This window comes from Haliaeetus leucocephalus, unplaced genomic scaffold (assembly GCF_000737465.1).
Source record: "Haliaeetus leucocephalus isolate CR32 unplaced genomic scaffold, Haliaeetus_leucocephalus-4.0 Scaffold262, whole genome shotgun sequence".
NCBI lineage: Eukaryota > Metazoa > Chordata > Aves > Accipitriformes > Accipitridae > Haliaeetus > Haliaeetus leucocephalus.
The window spans coordinates 2,488,499-2,507,682 of record NW_010972698.1 but is presented as its reverse complement, the minus strand read 5'-3'; the positions used below and the strand labels follow the sequence as shown (position 1 = coordinate 2,507,682).

At 34.9% G+C, this 19,184-nt stretch overlaps 1 protein-coding gene across 2 annotated transcripts in view; it reads right to left on the bottom strand.

Annotated features, from left to right (window-relative positions):
* Positions 1-846: 846 nt before the first annotated feature.
* Positions 847-19,184, bottom strand: part of FMR1 (fragile X mental retardation 1) — a 35,010-nt gene continuing 16,672 nt past the window's right edge. Inside the window, exons 8-15 of one of the 2 annotated variants that reach the window (XM_010568909.1) lie at positions 18,518-18,688; positions 18,352-18,430; positions 15,371-15,480; positions 11,898-11,984; positions 8,360-8,555; positions 6,864-7,043; positions 5,393-5,475; positions 847-3,550 (exon numbers count right to left, since the gene is read on the bottom strand). In XM_010568909.1, coding sequence (XP_010567211.1) covers positions 3,440-3,550; positions 5,393-5,475; positions 6,864-7,043; positions 8,360-8,555; positions 11,898-11,984; positions 15,371-15,480; positions 18,352-18,430; positions 18,518-18,688 — 1,017 coding nt within the window. In that variant the 3' untranslated portion in view covers positions 847-3,439. Of the gene's footprint in view, positions 3,602-5,392; positions 5,476-6,863; positions 7,044-8,359; positions 8,556-11,897; positions 11,985-15,370; positions 15,481-18,351; positions 18,431-18,517; positions 18,689-19,184 lie in introns of both variants that reach the window. The other variant, XM_010568908.1, reaches the window with a different exon arrangement.

Here is a 19,184-nt window from a genome sequence, read left to right as displayed (position 1 = left end):
AGATCAAACTGAAATCTAATCAGAACACTTAACTCAGAAGAACTAACCTCACTTTTCCTAACAGATATAAAGCTGTCTTATACTGTTAAGGTATTAAAAGTTCTCATAGCCACCCTGATTTTCATGGATGTGAATACAGCTGGCAAAGACTCTTTGACTAGCATCTTTCAGGATGAAAACCTAAGTACTGTTAAGTTCAAGCAGACGACAAACAAGCTTATTGCACACTACTGCAGAAACTACATCAAGCTAAGCCTTGTCACTTCTTAAAAAATCCTTTGAAGTAGCCACCAGAACCAATATCAACATCTCCCCCTACCACTCAACACAGATATTCTACTACAAGTCTTTACTGTTTCTGGAAATAGACAAAATCTTTAACAATAGAATAAAAAAAAAATTTGAGACCCACCTTTCCTCTTGCAGATTAATACAGAATGCCACTTACCAGAACCATACAGCAGGGTTCCTGAAGTGACTGAGGAATACTCACTGGAAGCTAATTAATCTATTCCCTTCTAATATTCAATACTAAAGGGTTTTGCAGAGAAACATACTGCAGTTCAGGAAAATAAGTTACCTTTCACAGTAAGTGCTCCTATGAAGAACGTGGAATCTACACTCAGTATCATACTCAAAGTACTTAATTTTGTTTCTGGATTGTTGAAATAAAGCATAGTACACAGTATGTGATATTAGAAGCACACAAGGCTGAAAAAGCTCATCTATAAGTAATTTAAATAATTTCTGTATTCAAGAAACTAAACCTCTCTGCTTCTTGAACTCATGAATGCTCACAAAGGAGAGATTTTTATCTACATTTCAAAAAAGCTGTATAAAAAAGACTTTTTTCCCTGATAAGGTTTTATACCAACTCTGAAAATCTTAACTTCCCACCATCATTAACAAAAATGCATTTAGTAAAGAAAGGAAACATAAATTTTCTATTTTCATAAGTATTTGTTAATTCATAGGCTTTCAGCTTAACCCTATTGAATTTAGACTTTGGCATCATTCACAAATACCTCTCACTCTTTTTAAAGAACTTTATTTTAAAAATAATTTTAATTCATTAGACCATACTTTATAAGTTACCAATAGGACGGACCTGAACTCAAGCATCAGACATTTGTTGCACTTTCAAGTTTTGTAACAATATGACTTTTCAAAATAAAATTGTACATTTAGATTCACAGTTTAATTTGTTGAAATTTAATAACATTTAAAAACACTGGAATTTGAATTGAAAGGGATACATGTTAAGCACACAAATACTGAAAAAGGTCATAACCCCAAAATGCACTTGAAAATGGAATGCAGCTAATTAGTCACTGTAGTTTAGTAATTTCACATTTAACCCAGTTAGCACCTTAGTGAACTCAACCACTGAATGTGAGAAATATAGTGCATGTAGTGTGACAACTCAACAGGTACCGTACCGCTTCATAATGAGATTGCATTTTCTTGAGCATTATGTGCCATATTTTTGAAAACTGGTAATATTTTAGGAGTCTTCTAAAATGTGTAAATAAAAAATGGCTACAGTTAAAGTCTAAACAAAGAAATACTTTCTCTCTACTTTTTGTAAGTTGAGATTTTTAAAAGCAATCATTTATAAGGATTGCATCAACATCAGTTAGCAGAGGAAGATCAAACTTTATTGAAACTGCTTGCATACAAAATATATTGCACTATAACCAAACAAATGTCAACATAAAATCCAATCTGTTGTAGCTAATATGTACAGAGAATATTGCCCAAGAGCAGTTACATTACAAGGTCAGTCTACCTTGGTTAATTATCTACAGTATTTTAAACCAAACAGCTTACAGATGATGTGTGCAAGGTACCAATTTCTGTTTTCAAATACTATACATTCCCAAAATAAATAACTAGAAATCAACATTAATGTTTGGCAATACTTTTTAAGACATTTTTATATTTGTTAAATCATGTGCAGTTCGTTGCCGTTTTTAGTATGCTCACCTGTATGCAAGGAAAAAAAGAATGAAAAAAACCAAAGAAACAGAACTCACAAAATACATCAGAGGCAAGGTCAAGTTTGTACAATTCTGTACATAAACAGTGGCTCTCCTTCTGGAATAATCTGAATAAAAATAGATTAAAATGAAGGTCCTTATACAGTTTTGCCCAGTAAGTTTAATGTGTGATTGAAAATAAACAAAAGCACAGCTCCTCCCACCACTTCCCACCCTTCCCTGGTGTACAACTGTACTTTGGATCAAATTCTGTGACACCTTCAAATTGGCTGCTAATTCAGACCTTGTACCTCAAAATACGATGAATTTTTGTTCTACCTCCAGTATTTCCAACTACTGTATCTGTACTTTCCAGGACATTACACGTGGTGATTTTCTTCCTACCTCTCCCGAGATAGCCCCCGAATTAAAATATGCAAATAAAAAATTTTGGGAGGATGAAAAATATCAGCGCTTTAAACTGGTCATCTGGCCAAATAGCAGGCACACATTACTAGCTTGTGAACACGCTACACTTGTTCCCTCAGTAACAATGAGTTTTTTAGTTTTCCACAATGGAAAGGTTTTTTTTTTTAATTATTTTTTTTTTTAAAAAAAAAGCTTCGGTACTGCCTACAAAGAAAAAAATTACACCCCTTTTTCAATAACACTATTTGCCAAATCTTCAGTGCAAAATAAATTTCCTATTCTTATAACTGCCTAACTCAATGTTTATGTAAGGAAAAAATTATGGAAAGCATGCACTTGTCTATAAAGTACTAACGTCTGACAAGGATTGCTACATATATTTTACATTTAGTGTTACCAACTCATCTTCCCTGATTTCTGCATCCAAATATAATATTCCTACCTGCCAAGATATAAAAAAGGCACAGATCATACAACTTTTTTTGCTAATGAAAATGACAATTGTTACATCACACATATTTCAGGGTCCACTAAAATATTGAAAAAGGTGGACCAGAATGTGAACTGACACAGGACATAAAACGACATAGCATTTCATGAAGAACTTGTAAGTTAGATTGAAAACAGAAGCCAATTTGATTACTGCAAACACTATTTATTCTGAAAATCGAAATTGAGCAGTGAATTTGACCCGATGTGTTAAAATGGTACAACTGAACAGAAAGTTTACCAATGCACAGCTCAGTATTTTTAAAACAAACAAAAAAGAATCTTTCATTGTTTGAACTGCAATATGTACTTGAAAGCGATTTTTGGAAATTCAGATATTTTTATGCAAATATTTGAATAACTTCTTATTCTGAAAACAACTGCATATTGTTGATGTGAAAAAAAGGCTAACAGAGAACATATGTTCATTTCATGCCCTGCGCCATCTTGCCTACTATTTGTCTTTGGCCTAACAAGTTTCTCTAACATGGAATAGGAATTACCGAAACAGTATAGGAAATATGACTTTAAAATTATGCAGTTTAGGGTACTCCATTCACCAGCGGCTGTTGACCATCTGCGCTGTCCGTTTTCTCTTTCTTCTGATTACGTTCTTTACCCGTGCGCAGCCGACTACCTTCATTGGAGGTATTCTGTAATGTTTTAGTGTGGACACTCCTTTCATTATTGCAGTCAATTCTGATCTGGAACAAGTCAAAGTTATATAAAGCATTCTCTTCCTTTCATCCACCCCTTACGCATTTGCTACCTTAGCAGCCTGGGAGGAGCACTATTTATTAAGTAGTCAGAAGACACAAATAGTACTACACTCTTACAGCTTTGTTAAATGTATCCAGCTGAAATGGAGAGCATGTGAGTTCTTTTCTGTTCAAAAATGCCACATACTTGTGACCTAGAAAAAACAAAACAAAACCAAAAAACCTACTGTCTACCTAGCCTTGGAAGCTAAAAAAATTCTTTTCCAGCATGTTTGTGCAAGAGAAAGTTGAAGATGGAACTTTGAAACATCACTTCAAGAATTCAACTTTACTTGCTGTATACATTTAAAAAAAAACCCCAAAACAACACAGGAAAGCTGCCATGAAATGATACTAACACTCAAAAAAAAAATCTCCTCAGCTACCTTTTGAATCTGAAAAAAGTTTCATTTAATCCACCAAAAAGACTTCTGTGGCCTTTTATATGGTCATAAAAGCATTTTAAAAGAAAAAATTTTTATGTTTGTAAGGGGGATAAGCCCTTATTCCTTGAAACATTACAAAGTTTTTACAACTTGATCAGCCAGGTTTCAACGATATGCAAGTACTTATTTTCATATAGAATATCATCTCATCCAAATCTCAGAGCAACAGGAAAAAAAACAATCACGACTTGTTGATAAGTGCCTTAGTTTTTTTCAGCACCACAATTCTCCACCGCCTACTTCAAACTTTATAAGTTAATTACTGATTAACTACAAAAGCTGTGTGGCCATAAAAAATTTTTTGGGGCATGTTAATTGTTTGCATTTCAGATGCGTATTCAGGTACTACACCTTCAAGTTCGGCACTCCCACTTGGAAAACTAAGCATTTGGTCACTCGTTCCATTTCTCCCCTGCCCCTCCTTTCTTAAACAGGCTTTCTAAAACTAAACCAAGAGTCATTTCAATCTCCCATCAGAACCATGACTCCTGGTAACACCACGCAGAAGGCAGCAGCTTGCAGCTGCTCATTATTTCTTCCTCCCAACATAACTCATCCTATGTGGTAAGAGATGGTAGAAGGTTTGCATGTTACAATTTGAAGCAAGAACAGTTTCCACATGAGGAAACTTAACTATACATAAAATATCAGCCTGAATAACTTTATGCAACAAAACATATCTGAAAAAAATCATAGAAATATCTTTATACAAGGCTATAAAATATTTCAGGTTATAAAATATTTCAATATATGACTTGAACAGTTTCTTGATGTGCATTTTTAACTTACTTTCTAGATTGCATAGCCTTCAATTGCAAATGTTTCATTTAGTAGTGAAGGTAGTTTCTGAAGTTTAATCTTTCTTACTCTGAAGATTCTGGCTACAACACACTCTCTCTTTACATAAAGCGTTAAGGATTCTCCTCCCTCAGGTATATAGGCGACAGACAACAATACACAACGCAGCAAGAAAGAAAAGCTAAAAACAAAAAGCTAGTAAGAACAAAGACTGAAATCAAGCTGGTTAGTAAATCCTTGGGACTTGTGATCACAGTTCTAATGAAATGGAGAGCTAAGCTAACATTACGAAGTTGCATCTTTAAACAACTTCATATATTGAGATTCCTACATATGTGTTATAGAATGACATAGAACTCTTGTATATCTGATGAGGGAATTAGGGAATAAGGAACCACAAGGCTACTGTGTCGCTTGCGGCTTTGAAGACTCTAAAGTCAGTATATGACATGCAATTTTAAACAGTGCAGACTTCCAATAAGAGAAAAATTACCTCAAGAGATCCATCTGCTGTCCTCCCTTTTGCATCTCTTGAGTTACGCTGACGGTTATCTGTTCGTGACTGTTCATCATTTCCTGTAAGAAAACTTAATTAACTAAGCTGTTTGACAAGGATGTATGATCTTCTTTTACTTAAAATTTATGCAAGCATAATGGGGAATTACTTCGAAATTTTCATGCTAAAGAACATTAAACAAACATTCTCAATAACATATAACAACAGTTCTTAAACTATGGGCCAAGAATCACTAAAGAAAATGTTCTCAGGTGTTAATCAAAGCAGACAAAACGACAGTGTTGAAAACCACCACAGTTTAAAAGAGACTGTCTACTGACTGAAGAAAAAACACCTCTCAAAATGATTAACCATAGGAGAGAAATAGTCAACTTTAGTAAGGTTTAACAGGTTCACATTTTTTCTAATGGCTTATGAGCTTTCTAAATTCTGCATTACCTTCTTTCAAAAAATCTTGTTAAATTAAGCAATACCCCTACTTTGAAAAAAAACATTTCAAGAAATACGCAGAGTTGTAGACAAAAATATTTGAACAAATAAGTATAATGACACATCACATTATAAAATATATGTATTTAACTTAAATAAGTCTCCTATCTTACTTTTGCCTGGTCATTTCCATTGAATAGATAATTTACAACCTCAAATAATCCTGTTGCATGAAAATCAAAATACAAGAAGATGGGAATATGGACAGTTGAATGAGTAAGACAGATTATAAAAGATTTTGCTATATCCATTGACAAACTAGAACCTGATTCCTTGCCTCCACATGTGATGGCACAGCCCACAAACTTGAGTCAGGATGCATACTAGGAAAGCAAATTATTAGAGAATGCTATCCCAATTTATTTATATAGGGAAGAGAGGCTTTATATAACATATGAAGAGACAATGGGATGGAATGCCTCCTCAGCAATCCTGCAGATGACACCAAAGTGTGGGAGGTGGTCTGATACAGCGGAGGTCAGGGCTGCTAATCACAAGGACCTCAACAAGCTGAAGGAATGGCCTGACAGAAGACTCATTAGCTTTAAAGATAAATCCCAGGTCACACAGCTTCAACAGGATAACCCCATGCAATACCACACACTGTGGACTGACTGTATGCAGCAGCTCCACACAAAAGGAGCTGTCCTGGTGAACAACAAGTTGAATAAGACATGAGTGTGCTCTTGCAACAAAGCCAGCTGACGGAATAACGGGTTGCGTTAGTAGGAGCGTGCTAACTATGTCAAAAGAAGGGATTATTTCCCTCTGCTCAACATTCAACACATCTGAAACAAAATATTCAATTTAAAAGATTGGCGAAGTAGAGAGAATTCAGCAGAGGGCCACCAAGATGGCTAGGAGGTTGGAGCAGATGACAAAACAAGAGGCTGACAGAAGTGAGGTCACTTAAGGATTCCAACACTGACCTCTTTTTCAAAATTAAGTCTACATTTACCTTTGAATCCTCCGCGACCCCTCCCTCCTTGCCCTCTTGCACCACCTCCACGTCTTCGCCCATCTCCTCTACGAAGGTAGTTGTCTCGCTCCTCTTCTGCTGGGGCTGCTGACCAATCACTAAGTTCATCTCTGTGATCAGATTCTGTTTCAGAAGCATTTGATGCTTCAGAATTAGTTCCTATCAAGAGGATAAAAAAAATCCAAACATGCCAGTGTAGCTTAGCATGAAAATACTACAGTAGAATGAAAAAAGTATATATTTAAAAAATTTTTTTTTTGTTAATAAACAGTTCTGGGATGTTTTACTTCCCAACCTCTATAACATACATAATACAGAAATGCGTATAATAGACATTACTTCTTCAAGAAGTCAAGACAGACATAAATGAAATTTAGAAATGTCTTCAAGGTAAAATAATTGTGTGCCACACATTTATAGTTACTTGGTGTTATCAGCCTATCAATATATTATTGAGTCTACTATGCAAATGTAGTAAGTCTAGTAAAACTTAAGAAGTCTAATAGAGTAGACTTTCTTTCATGTTTCTAAAACTGCAAGTTCTGAATATAATCTCCCCTGTCTCCCCTCACTACTGCAACTCCTCTATGAAAAGAAAAAAATGCTATCGTGAAACAGCCTGTAATACACACTACAAAAGCAGAGAACAAAGCTAGAATGCTAGAAATGTATCAACTCCAAAATAACTGGTCATTACAATTTTTCCAGTTAACAGATCACCTTCACTGATAAAAGCTGCTTCTTTCCCCCAATTTTTTCCCTTTCTAACCCTGTTACTAGCCAGGTGAGCTCACATCATCTAAAAATAGTAAAAGGGCTTCAGCACAAAAACATTTGTTTTGTATTATGTAGAACATAAGCTAAGACTGTCTTATCAAGATCATACTACAGGCCTTTCAGTCAGGACAGACACCAGCTGACCTATGTTATGGATAATGAAGTAATAGATTGCTGTGAGGAAGCACAATCCTGAAAACTATTCATTAATGAATTATACAAGGTTTTAAAGAGGAACACGGTATTTTGGTGACTATGCTCTTCTAGTAAAAACATGAAAGTTCAATTTAATATGAGGGAAATAGCTTTTCTGCACATTGAGCTACACAGTATTTTCACTTATAAATATTTACATTAAGATAGCCTCTTAACAGCTCAAATGAAAACTGAGGCTTTATTATGAGGAATTGTTTAAAATATAGATAAAACAACAATCCTTGCCCTAAAGAGTTCATAATGTAGAAGCATGCTGTAAGAGACAGGAACTGCATGGAAATAAGTTTAGATTACATATAAGCACTACATTTTGCTTCAGAGTATTTTCTACAGCATAAAGTTCTATAAAATCTTCAAATATTAATACTCAATATTAATTGAATTTCTGTTTTAACAGCTCTGTTTCCAAGTCCAGTCTTTTCAGGAAATCAAAAGACCAATAGGCCACTTGTAAAACTGTAACTGTACTTCTGGTTACGTACCTGAAGCATAGCCTGGACCACGTCTGCTATGCCCTCTGTTTCTGTAAGGTCGACTACCGCGTCCAAGTCCTGGACCGTCATCAGTCATGTACCCTTTTTCCTTATCTGTACGATTTGGTGGTGGCCGAGAAGTAGCTCCAATCTGTCTAAGCTGCTCATCAATTTGCAATCTTTCCAAACGCAGTTGGTCCACTTCCTACACAAACACAAGCATAGCAAGTCATATGTAACCACTAATCATCTGAATATACAGACATGCAATTCTAAGAAAGAAAGAGCACTTAAGTGTTGCAGCTAATAATCTATGTAGTACTTAAGTAATAACTCAGCTTTGAGAGCAACTAGTTTACTAAAAAAAAAACCCAACAAAAAACCCAACAAAAAAACCTTTCAAATGTTCAAATCTGTTACTGATACAATTTTCCCTGTGGCACAGTTGGCAAGTTTAGGTTTGTTTAAAATAGATATATCAAGAAAAAAGCACTCAGATCAACTGTTTTCAGAGATACAATTAACTATACTTCAGTATTAAATTTATGATATTTTTACCCTTAAGGAAGTTAAACATTCTTTAAACAGAGAAATTAGCATTCCTTTATTTGTGATCACAGTAATATCATCCATTTATACCATTCCAACAGTGGCATAATTTAAACTTTTTAGATTCCAACACAAGCTTCTTACACTGTTGCATGTAACAAATACCAAAGTTTTAAACAATTATGATGTAATAGTATTGTTTCATAAAAAGGGCTAGACGTTACACTGCTGTTAAATTCTACTTAATTATAACGAAAAATATTAGGTAAGTGAGGAAGCATGAAACCATAGAGCAAAGTGCTGTAACTCAGGCATAGACAGACAGCACACAGAATTCTTACCACACATAACTACTAGAAGAAATAAACACAAACAATAATTATCTACAGCTGCACATATTCAGGGAGTACTTTTGTCAGTTTGAGATGTTGTCTAGCTAACATCAAAAAGTGGCAACCAACCTTATTATTTTTTTTTTTTTTTTTAAATCAGGAAGAAAGCTATTTATGGATGTTTCAGAGTGATATCAGAAGGGACCTCTGGAGGTCACCTAGTCCAGCTAGGACTTTGACAAGATCCCTTGGCACTCAGGGATGCATCCCATCAGGTCCCGCTGACTTGTGTATATCCCCCTCCCCCCATTTTTTTTTTTCCCCTCAGACATTCCCTAACTCAATCTTCCTTTAGGAGGGGTAAAGTCTCCGAAGCTCCAAACTCTCCCATTGGTTTCACAGGCCTGGTAGTCCTTAGGACAAATCTTAGCCATAAAAAAAAAAACAAAGTGAAGATGACATTCAGTACCTCATCCTTTTCCTTTGTGACCAAGTTCCCTACTCCATTCACCAGCAGGCCTGCATTTTCTGTAGTATTCCTTTTGCTGCCAATATACCTGCAGAAGCCCTTCTTGTTGCCCTTCACATCGTTTGTCATATTCAACTCCAGACAGACTTTGGCTTTCCCAAATTCAACCCTGCACACTCAGATTGTGCCTTTATATTACTCCTGGGTCACCTGTCCTTACTTCCACCCCTTGTATACTTCTTTATTTATATTTGAATTTTGCCAGAAGCTCCTTGTTCATCCATGCAGGTCTCCTGTTACTTTTGTGTGACTGCCTGCATATCAAGATAGACTATTCTTGAGCTTGGAGAACCTGATTCTTTAAATATCAGCCAGCTCTCCCGGACCTGTTTTCTTTCCAGGAATGCAGCCCATGAGACTCTTCCAAGCCCATCCCTGAACAGGCCAAAGTCCACTCTCCTGAAGTCTGGGGCTGTGATCCTGGTATTAGTCTTTCCCGTTCCTCTCAGGATCCTGAACCTTCACTATGTAACAGTCACTCCAGCCAAGTCTGCTTTCTTCTTTTATAGAGAAATTCACTACTTTGAGTTGATACAGTACATTTGATGTTCATGCCCTATTGTGTATCTTTTACAAAAAGTTTCTGTAATAAACTTTGCCTGGAGGCACAGAAACACAGAAGACCTTAAAGGAACAAGTCAGTTCCACTTCTTGTCAGTGAACTGGAAGACATTATTCTGAAACTGAACCACAAGGCAACAGACCACTAAGATGACAGTTTTGTGTGTGTATGTTAAATGGGATGAGAAGGCCAAGATCAAAATCTCCAAGATAAGAATCTATCCTCTAGTTGCTATACAGACACTGTTGTATGTGCCCTTTGGTTCAGAAAGGAGGACAGCACTAAGAGAAAGTGACCCTAATTGACAGTGAACTGAAGAATCTAAAAAAATTGCTGGGCTATTAAACACTTTACACTCACATGTTAGTACCCATTTAAGTACTGACTAACATGCAAGTACCCATTTAAGGCTACCAAAGAAGTTAAACCAGAAATACCTTCTGAAATAATAGTGAGCGTGCAAGAAAGGAGCTTAATTTTTAGTACTTATTTTCATGCGGTCGTTCTCTGCCTCTACTACCTGACAGCTGCAGAGCAGCTGTATCTCTGCTCCAAAACACTGATAAACACAAGTGCTCCACAAGCAGGATTAAAAGGTATAGTTACCAAGTAGGTAAGTAAGGGAACAAAAGTTGTTTCTTCTTCTAACTCCTCTGACACCTGTACTGGGAAGTCTTTTAGCTATATACAGAAATTATAGCATTCTAGATGATTCAATGATAGCTACTGCACAGACTGAACATGTATCAAATTATGAATGGTCTGGAGGTTTCAAAAGAGACGCAAGAATGTATTTAACTAAATGAACTCAAAGCAGTCCCTACTGTTAGCATCTGGCCCTGCCATCAAAGATTGAGCACCTGGCCATAATAACCATAAGCAAAAGTAACTATGAGCAATAATGTGGGATATTTTTTGCTCCCTATACAAAAAGGCAACAAGCACTGCAGACTACTGGAGAAGTCACACAGCCAAAAGGCAAACACAACATATAAAGCTGAATTGCCTACAAAACATCCTCAAGTATGAAATGTCAATTAACTACAGAAAAAGAAACACTTAGAATCACGTATGGAAGACAGATATCTTTAATCTAAACTAGTGACAGAGGGTCCTTAGGGAGGGAAATCCAGAGTACAATAACCAGGTAGGCTTTTGGTTGATAGAATTTTAAAGAACGGATGCCAAGCAGTTTAGGGTTTTAGAATAAAATGCCCACTGTATACAAGGTCTCTGCACAGAATGCTGCTTGCTTTGCTGTTGCATGAGGGACTGACTATTCCTTGTATATAAAGTTGTCAGCATTTTTTGAGATCAATTTTTTTATTCTTTCTTATTCCTTTGTATTTTGCATTCCAAAAAACCATTATTTTTCATCCCATCCTTCAGATAAATTATTCTTTTAATAGAACATGGCTTTTACAAAAAGCCTTTTTAGACTGAAAATGTCTTCTAACACTAATTTTTCAACAGTCTTCATTCAGGGCCAAAACAGATTTTGATCATCATGTTATTGTTACCATCTTAAGTATTGATAGAAAAATTTCAGTGGTAGAGCAGTATCATTTTCCTCACCTTTAAATAATTAAGATGATAATCCAGAAGAACAGTTGCATTAGTGATGCTATCCTTGGTTCCCACAAACACAAATGGTACCATCCCCTAAAACACAGTAACAATAGTCCTATGGTTATTGATTAGGCATCAAATACTGAAGAGAACCAAATGTTTTTACTGTAAAACTTGAAAACAATTTTTACAACATGGATAAGCTTAAATAAAAAAAATGAGACAACATCAAAATTTAAATATACTGTTAACTAGATCATGTAGACTAATTCCCTTTATGCAAAGAGCTTTTATCATATGCATCACAATGCCAACATTTATTTTTCTGAAAAAGTAAAAAAAAGTCAATTCAAAACACTTGATGTTTCCTCCCTTCAAAATTAATACCACCTTTGCTATCACATCTACTCTCTCACACCAGGTTCTTTTAGGCTACATGTCATTAAAGAAGCCTTTGATCTTTTTTAAAGAGTAAATCAAATTAACACCAGGTCATAAAACAAAACTTGATGCTTCTTGAGGACCTCAATTTTTAAAAGGCAAACAAAAAAAAAATTCAAGAAATAGAGTTAGTATTTCAGGTAACAATTGCTAACTTACATTTCTTTTACCTTTCAAGAATTATTATTTCAGTGATTCAACAAATACCTCAAAAATGTAAAGCTGGAAATTCTAATGCCTCAAATTATGACACTTGGAGATAAAATATCTAGAGACTAACTTAGGCAGCCAAAGCAGGCTAAGAAATCTACCTAAAAGGGCCCCCTGAGTGCTGAAAACAACTAAACTTCAGCAGATACAAGGATTATTTCCACACCAAAACTCCTGACACTAAAATAAGTCTATGCAGCATTTCAGAGGTGTGATTGCAGCCCACGCAGACCCAATGAGCTAGCTTTAAACTACTTGACTCTTGTAACAGCTGCAGCCTCAGCATGGCAGTATGAGCTTCACTGTGGACTGCAGTCAACCTGAAAGTCTCATAGACACTCAGCTGCTGAAACCTATGCCAGACCCTGGCTACACCAACTGAATTAATTTAAATTTTGTTTTAGTTATCCCATCACGAACTCTAAAAACACCTTTAATTTTCACGGTACACATACCCTTTACAGGACTGCATTTCAAAGGAGGGGTTTTTTTGCAAAAGTTAAATGATTGTAGACACAAATGTCTTAATACACGCACAGTATGCTGAGGTTCCCTAAGAGTGGCAAGTCTATAGTTTATGCTTTCTGGGGGTTTGTTTGTGTGTTTTTTTTTTTCTTTTACATACAAACAACTTTTGTTAGATCTTACACATTTGCATTAAATAACAAGGAAAAAAAATTACACAATCCTCTAATCCTAAGAAATCTTAATGCTAACACTAGCTCTCATGAGCATTAGAAAGCCTTTAGCCACAGGCATCTTTGACTGAAGTGTTTTATTATTTGGGGTATTTTAAGTTTCATAAATATTTACTACCACCTGATAAACAATGAAATTTCTACTAAACTGGCATTAACTAGCACATAGTATCTATTACTAAAAGATCACAAGACAACTGACTTAAAGAGGCATTTAAGGAAATGGCTTGTTGCTTTTAGCAGTGGATTCTAGGTGTAGCAATGCCAAGTATTACGAATATGAGCTGGTAACAATGTCAAGCAATTTTATCCATACAAAAGCATCAAAGTGCTTATTTATTGAACCTTATTTCTGTCTTCAAAGCAAAAGTACCATCTTCAACTTAGTTTCAATGGTGAATACTGAGCAGACCTTATGTGCTAAGAAATTTACAGATTAAAATAATATATATTACTATAACAAACAGTACCTATCTCATTTTGAAAAGATGAAAAGCCTAAAGAACCTGTTATAAAATTATGGGAGTTATGAAATTGCACCTGAAATTTATGGGCAGTATTCTAACATCTCAGTCACAAGAAAAGGAACCCCGTATTAAAACTTAAAAAGTGAACGACTGTTCTTTGCAAAAAGAAGGGCTGGGAAGATTAATGCACATTTATTTCAAATATGAAATATAAATAAACTTACAAGAACTAACTCTTACCTGCCAAGATTTGATCTCAGGTTTCTGTGTTGCTCCTGATATGACACAACTAACACATGAAGCACTGTAAGCAATGCCAGTGTCAGCAATGTCATTAACAGGTAAAACAGAAGTATGAATGCAGAGCTTGGCAGGTAAAAAAAGCTTTCAAGTTAATCTTTAAAAGCTGCATTTTGGATTGAAGAGCATCAACAAATAAGCTTTTTCAAGCTAGAAGAAAAAAAGAAAACCTGACATACTAATTGTAGCCATGACTACTTGCTCTTTTACCCTTCTATTATTCTGTAGGCTGACATTAAAAATGTTGAAAGTTTTAGCCTGCAGCAATAATAGCACCCTCTTGCTTATTAAGCTAGTTCAAGAATTCAGAATTCTATGCTGAAAGAATTTATCATTAGAAATAAAATATGACATAGAAATGAATCCTTTAAATCTAAATACTGACAATTTTACCTTTTCAAATAGATGTAAAACTAGTAAAGTAGTAAAAAAAATTACTTAATTGCTTATCCACCATTTACAGAAAGATGGAAATTGGATTACGGGTCTTCAGTAATAGTTGTACAGTGATAATACAAAAGGTGAAATAACTACTTAAGCAAGAACATAAGAGTTCCAGAAATGTATTTCATACCTTATTCAAAGTAGCAAAGGTTCCTTACCTAGTACATATTTAGACTTCCAGGTAAATTAAAGACAGTTCAGTTTTCTTTAAGCACATTTCACATTTGAAATTGCAGGGAATCTTTTTACCTTGAGATGTTAAAAGCTTCATGCCTGAAGCTTTCCTTACAAACCTGCAACCTTTCCCCTCAACACAGCCCCACATAAAAGTGCTTCAACTTACAAAGTTCTAGACTTCATTAAGGCCCTTAACAACGCTGATATCCTTCCTGCGCAAACCTGGAGTCTCACATTGTTCATGCTTGTTTTTTCTTTAGGTTATGATTTACAGGCTATTGTGAATTTAGGTAATATTTAAGAGAGGTTTATACATAAAGCACAAGGTTTTCATTACAATGTAAGAAATGACTAATAAAAATTTAAACCAGGTAAAACCTTTAGAGATCAAACTCAAAGCATATTAATGAATGAAAACAGTAAGTTTCACATATACCGATTAACAGCTTAGCAATTGCTGTGAAACAGAGTCACTGCTTCGAACAGGAATAAAATGAAATCTCTGAGAAGATATATCACCGAAAAATTTCACAAAGCGTTTTTCGAACACAAATATGCAAGCCAAATTTATATAAAAATGCCCCTCAGCATTAATAGGGAAATAGAGATTCCATCAGAAAAAACACATATTAATCAAAACTTTACCTTACCACTACAAATATAAGGAAGAATTTATTTTATCATTGGGTAAAATATAACCACCAATTAACACATACAGAAGTCACATTAACTGAAAACATACCTCTTCTTGTGGAATATTTTTATCATTTTCAGCCTCAATTCTCACTCTTACAACACCAGATTTGTCCACTATCTCCTGAATCAGTTTTCCATTTTTTCCTATTACTTTTCCTACAGAGAGAACATACAGAACATTGCACCTTTAGTGTTTTCGCCAAAACCTGACAGTATTACTATAATTAAATAAGAGTATTTAGTACCAGTGCAAGAACTTGTCAAAAATGACTTAATACTCCACAATAAAGATTCAGTTAACAAGGCATGAACTAAGTAAGCCTGGAGTGTTAACTTTGGTAACATTCCAAGGCAACCACTGCCGCACAGAGGAAGAGAGGTACTTTATTATGAAAGTTTGTCACTGAGTATAGTTTCCTTCTTTTTCAAAGTTCCTATAAGAGACCAAAGGAAATTAAATCACAAATGCCTTCCCTTTGCATAAAATTATTTGAAATTACACATCTCAATTACAGAAATATTCAGCATTTTGCACGCTTATTTGGCTTTGCTTTGGTAGGTTTAAAAGTAACTTCAGTGATTTACAAACAAACATTGCTGGTTGCATTAAAAAAAACCAAACCAACCAAACCACCAAAACCAAAAAACCCTTTTAAAAAGCCCTAACATCTGCTGTAGCTACCGTTTGGGTAGAGAACAAAGCAAAACTCTTAGTTCTTTCACAAAAATTTTAGTTGATGAAGTTTTCTGATACTACTGAAGATACTGTTTGAGCCAGATGTAAAGTTCTCTTTTCTGAAACTGAGCTTTTTAAGAGATATTTGAAAATAGTTTATAATTCATTAAAAAGAAAAATGGAAATAAATTACACTAATGCCAGTAATGCACACATTTATCTTAGGAACCAGGCATTCTAATCTGAGACAATGAAAATGAAAACTTTAGTCCTCTCCAACCTCAGCAAAATAACTTGCTGTCTGAAAATTGACAGAACACTGAGCTACTTGCGAGGTAATGAGGAAAAGCCATATCATAGTATTAAAGAAAAGCTTAAGAGTGATGTAAAAGATAGTTTTTTGCATGTAACAGAAATAAAGATTTTATTTAATGAAACTGTAGGAAAACTTGCAATGTAATCTTTTTCACAGGCACATCACTGAAATGAGGGCAAAAAACACTGAGTGCATGACAAGCTATTGTTGTGCCAATACAATTAATCCATGAAGAGCAAATTAAAATCCACTTTTAATCACGTAGGACATTGTTCCTATTGTTCAAAGCTAAATAAATTTTTGGTTTCGTATTTCAATTTTTCTACCATGATTAAATCCTATGTATTTCTAGAAAACATGACAGAAGATGGCCAATAAGTTCTTCCTTGATGACAAAGGCTGCTTTGAGAGTCAAAAGCTTCTTCTGAGTACTTTATTCCGTTACACATCACTGGCAAATATAACAGCTTACTAATAAGTGTGAAAAAGCTTTGGTAGTGATTAAAAAAGTCAAGTAAACCAAACAAAAAAAAAAATAAACAAGAGAAAAAAAGAGCCACACATCAGTTGTCCCAATGAAAAAATACATATTTTTAAATATTTGGTTTTAGTTAGAATTCACCAGCATACATAAAAATCTTTAAAAACAATTAAGGACTGTATGCTTATATTTTTAACCTATGTTTCAGGTTATAAACTTCCATACAGCCTTTAAAAAAAAAAAGGCAACATCTTGGGTGGGGTTTTGTTGTTGTTGTTTTATTTTCATTTCGTTTGAAATTTTTTAAAGGATAATTAAGTGGAAAAAGCCAGATGTTTGCATTTTCTTTAGATAAAATTCAGCATATCAATCATGTAAAAGGAAAAAAGCTTTCTGCCTTTTTTAAAAAAGGAATTATTTAGTTTTCTGGCAAATTATTAGAAATTTAGAAAAGCTAGTTATCAAACATAGCTTATTTTGGACATAACATATGGTTCAGCCAATTTTATATTCTAAAGGAATTTTATATTCTAAAGGATCAAGGCCAAGAAGCAGAGTAGAAATGAAAAACTGCCAAAACAGAAATAATTGCAAAGATCTAAACAGAAAACATAAATAAAGAAATTAAAACCTCAAGTTAAAATAATGATGGCAGCTTATCATTTTTAGTTATTACCAGTGGAATCAGGAGGGAGTGGGGAAGGGAAAACTACTGTTTTTTACATCAGTTCCAGAGCTTAAGTGCCACATTTGTAAGTATTTGTCCCATTGCAGAATTTCCCACTGCTTCAACACCAGCTTTCATACACTGCTTGACAACCTATTAAAATATTTGCTTTTAGAAGTATGTTATAGCATGTAGTATTTTCCCTGTTCTTACCTACTGAATTAAGCCATGTATTTTTATGTTGCTTTGTAGCATCAAAAGCTCATTAAAAGACACCCCCCCCCCCCCCCCCCCAAGGGCAGCATGCATTCTTGAGGACTTTTTCAGCGTGTTTGTTAATGGAAATCTATTAGATTGTCTTTGGGGCATTTTCTTGATCATTGGGTACCTTAACTAGCATTCCACAGTGCTGCTTCTGAACAAACTGTGTTTCAGATGTAAAAGGACAGGAAAAAGAGACAAATACAAGTCAAAGAAATGATTCAAAATATACTAGGAAAATATGAGCCTGCAGATTCATCTATCACATAGCTGAACTAATCTCTGGACATCTTTGAAGTGATTTAATGCTTTGGCTCAGTCCAGAAGCTATTCTACTTCGTATTTAAACACCAGCACATTGCTTCTAGTTTAAGATAACCCTGAACTGCAAACCAGGAGATAACTTCTTACAATGGACTGAAGGTAAATGTATCTGTAAAAATCCTGCATGGAACTGGAAAGCAAAACAAAAAAGCCCTAAACCTCAAGGCTTTGTACCACCTAGAACCCTTTCACAAAGAGAACTTCTTCAAACTTGTATCCTGCCACCCTTCTAAAAGTAAAACACAGTTCCTAGAAGGCATTTTTCCTTACTACCACAGAGTTAGCCTCCACAATTGACATACCTACTAAATTTCTTGGGACTTGTATGACATCTTCAGCAAATTCAAGGTAACTTCTTGCCTTTTTCACTGCATCTTGATCCTAAAAATAGATAGACGTATGAGAGAAATGAGATCTGTTTTCCCAACTTTTTTTTTTTTCTGAAAGGCTAAAAAGAAGGGAACTTACCTCTCCGTAAATATGGAATGTGCAAGTATCTTCATCAAGATCAATAGCAGTCACCCCAGGGACTTTTCTGGCTTGCTGAATATTAGCACCATGAGTGCCAATGGCCAAACCCATTAGGTCTTCACGTACAACAAACTGTTCATGAAATCGTGATGCAAGCTGTCTAGAACTCTAAAGAAAAAATGTTAGCTTACTTTGATTTTTAGTACACCACAGAGAGAAAACAACATAAATTTAGAGCCGATTCTTTAATCTGGTACTTAGCCTACTTTTTATTTTAACAGTTTCTTTTAATGCACTTATTTTCACTTCAAAAAACACTGAAGAATCCTAATATCACCTTTTAAATATTAAGATAAGGCTAGCCTCTAGCTGTGTTGACACCTCTATATTTTGAATTACCACAGAATATCTACAGCTATCAAGTGTTACTAGGTAAGACAGCATTCATGTAAGTTAGTAAAATAGGAGCTGTGTTGATTATTAAAGCAAACCCTATCATTTCTGAGAAAAAAACCTGCACCCATTTCAGTAGGTTGTCAAAACCAGCAATAACTCAACCACTGGACACAAATTATATAGAAACAGTAACTACAGGTATCTACTGCACTTAAAATGAAACAAAGAATCTGTGCCTATGCAAGACAACACAAAACTAAGGTATAAC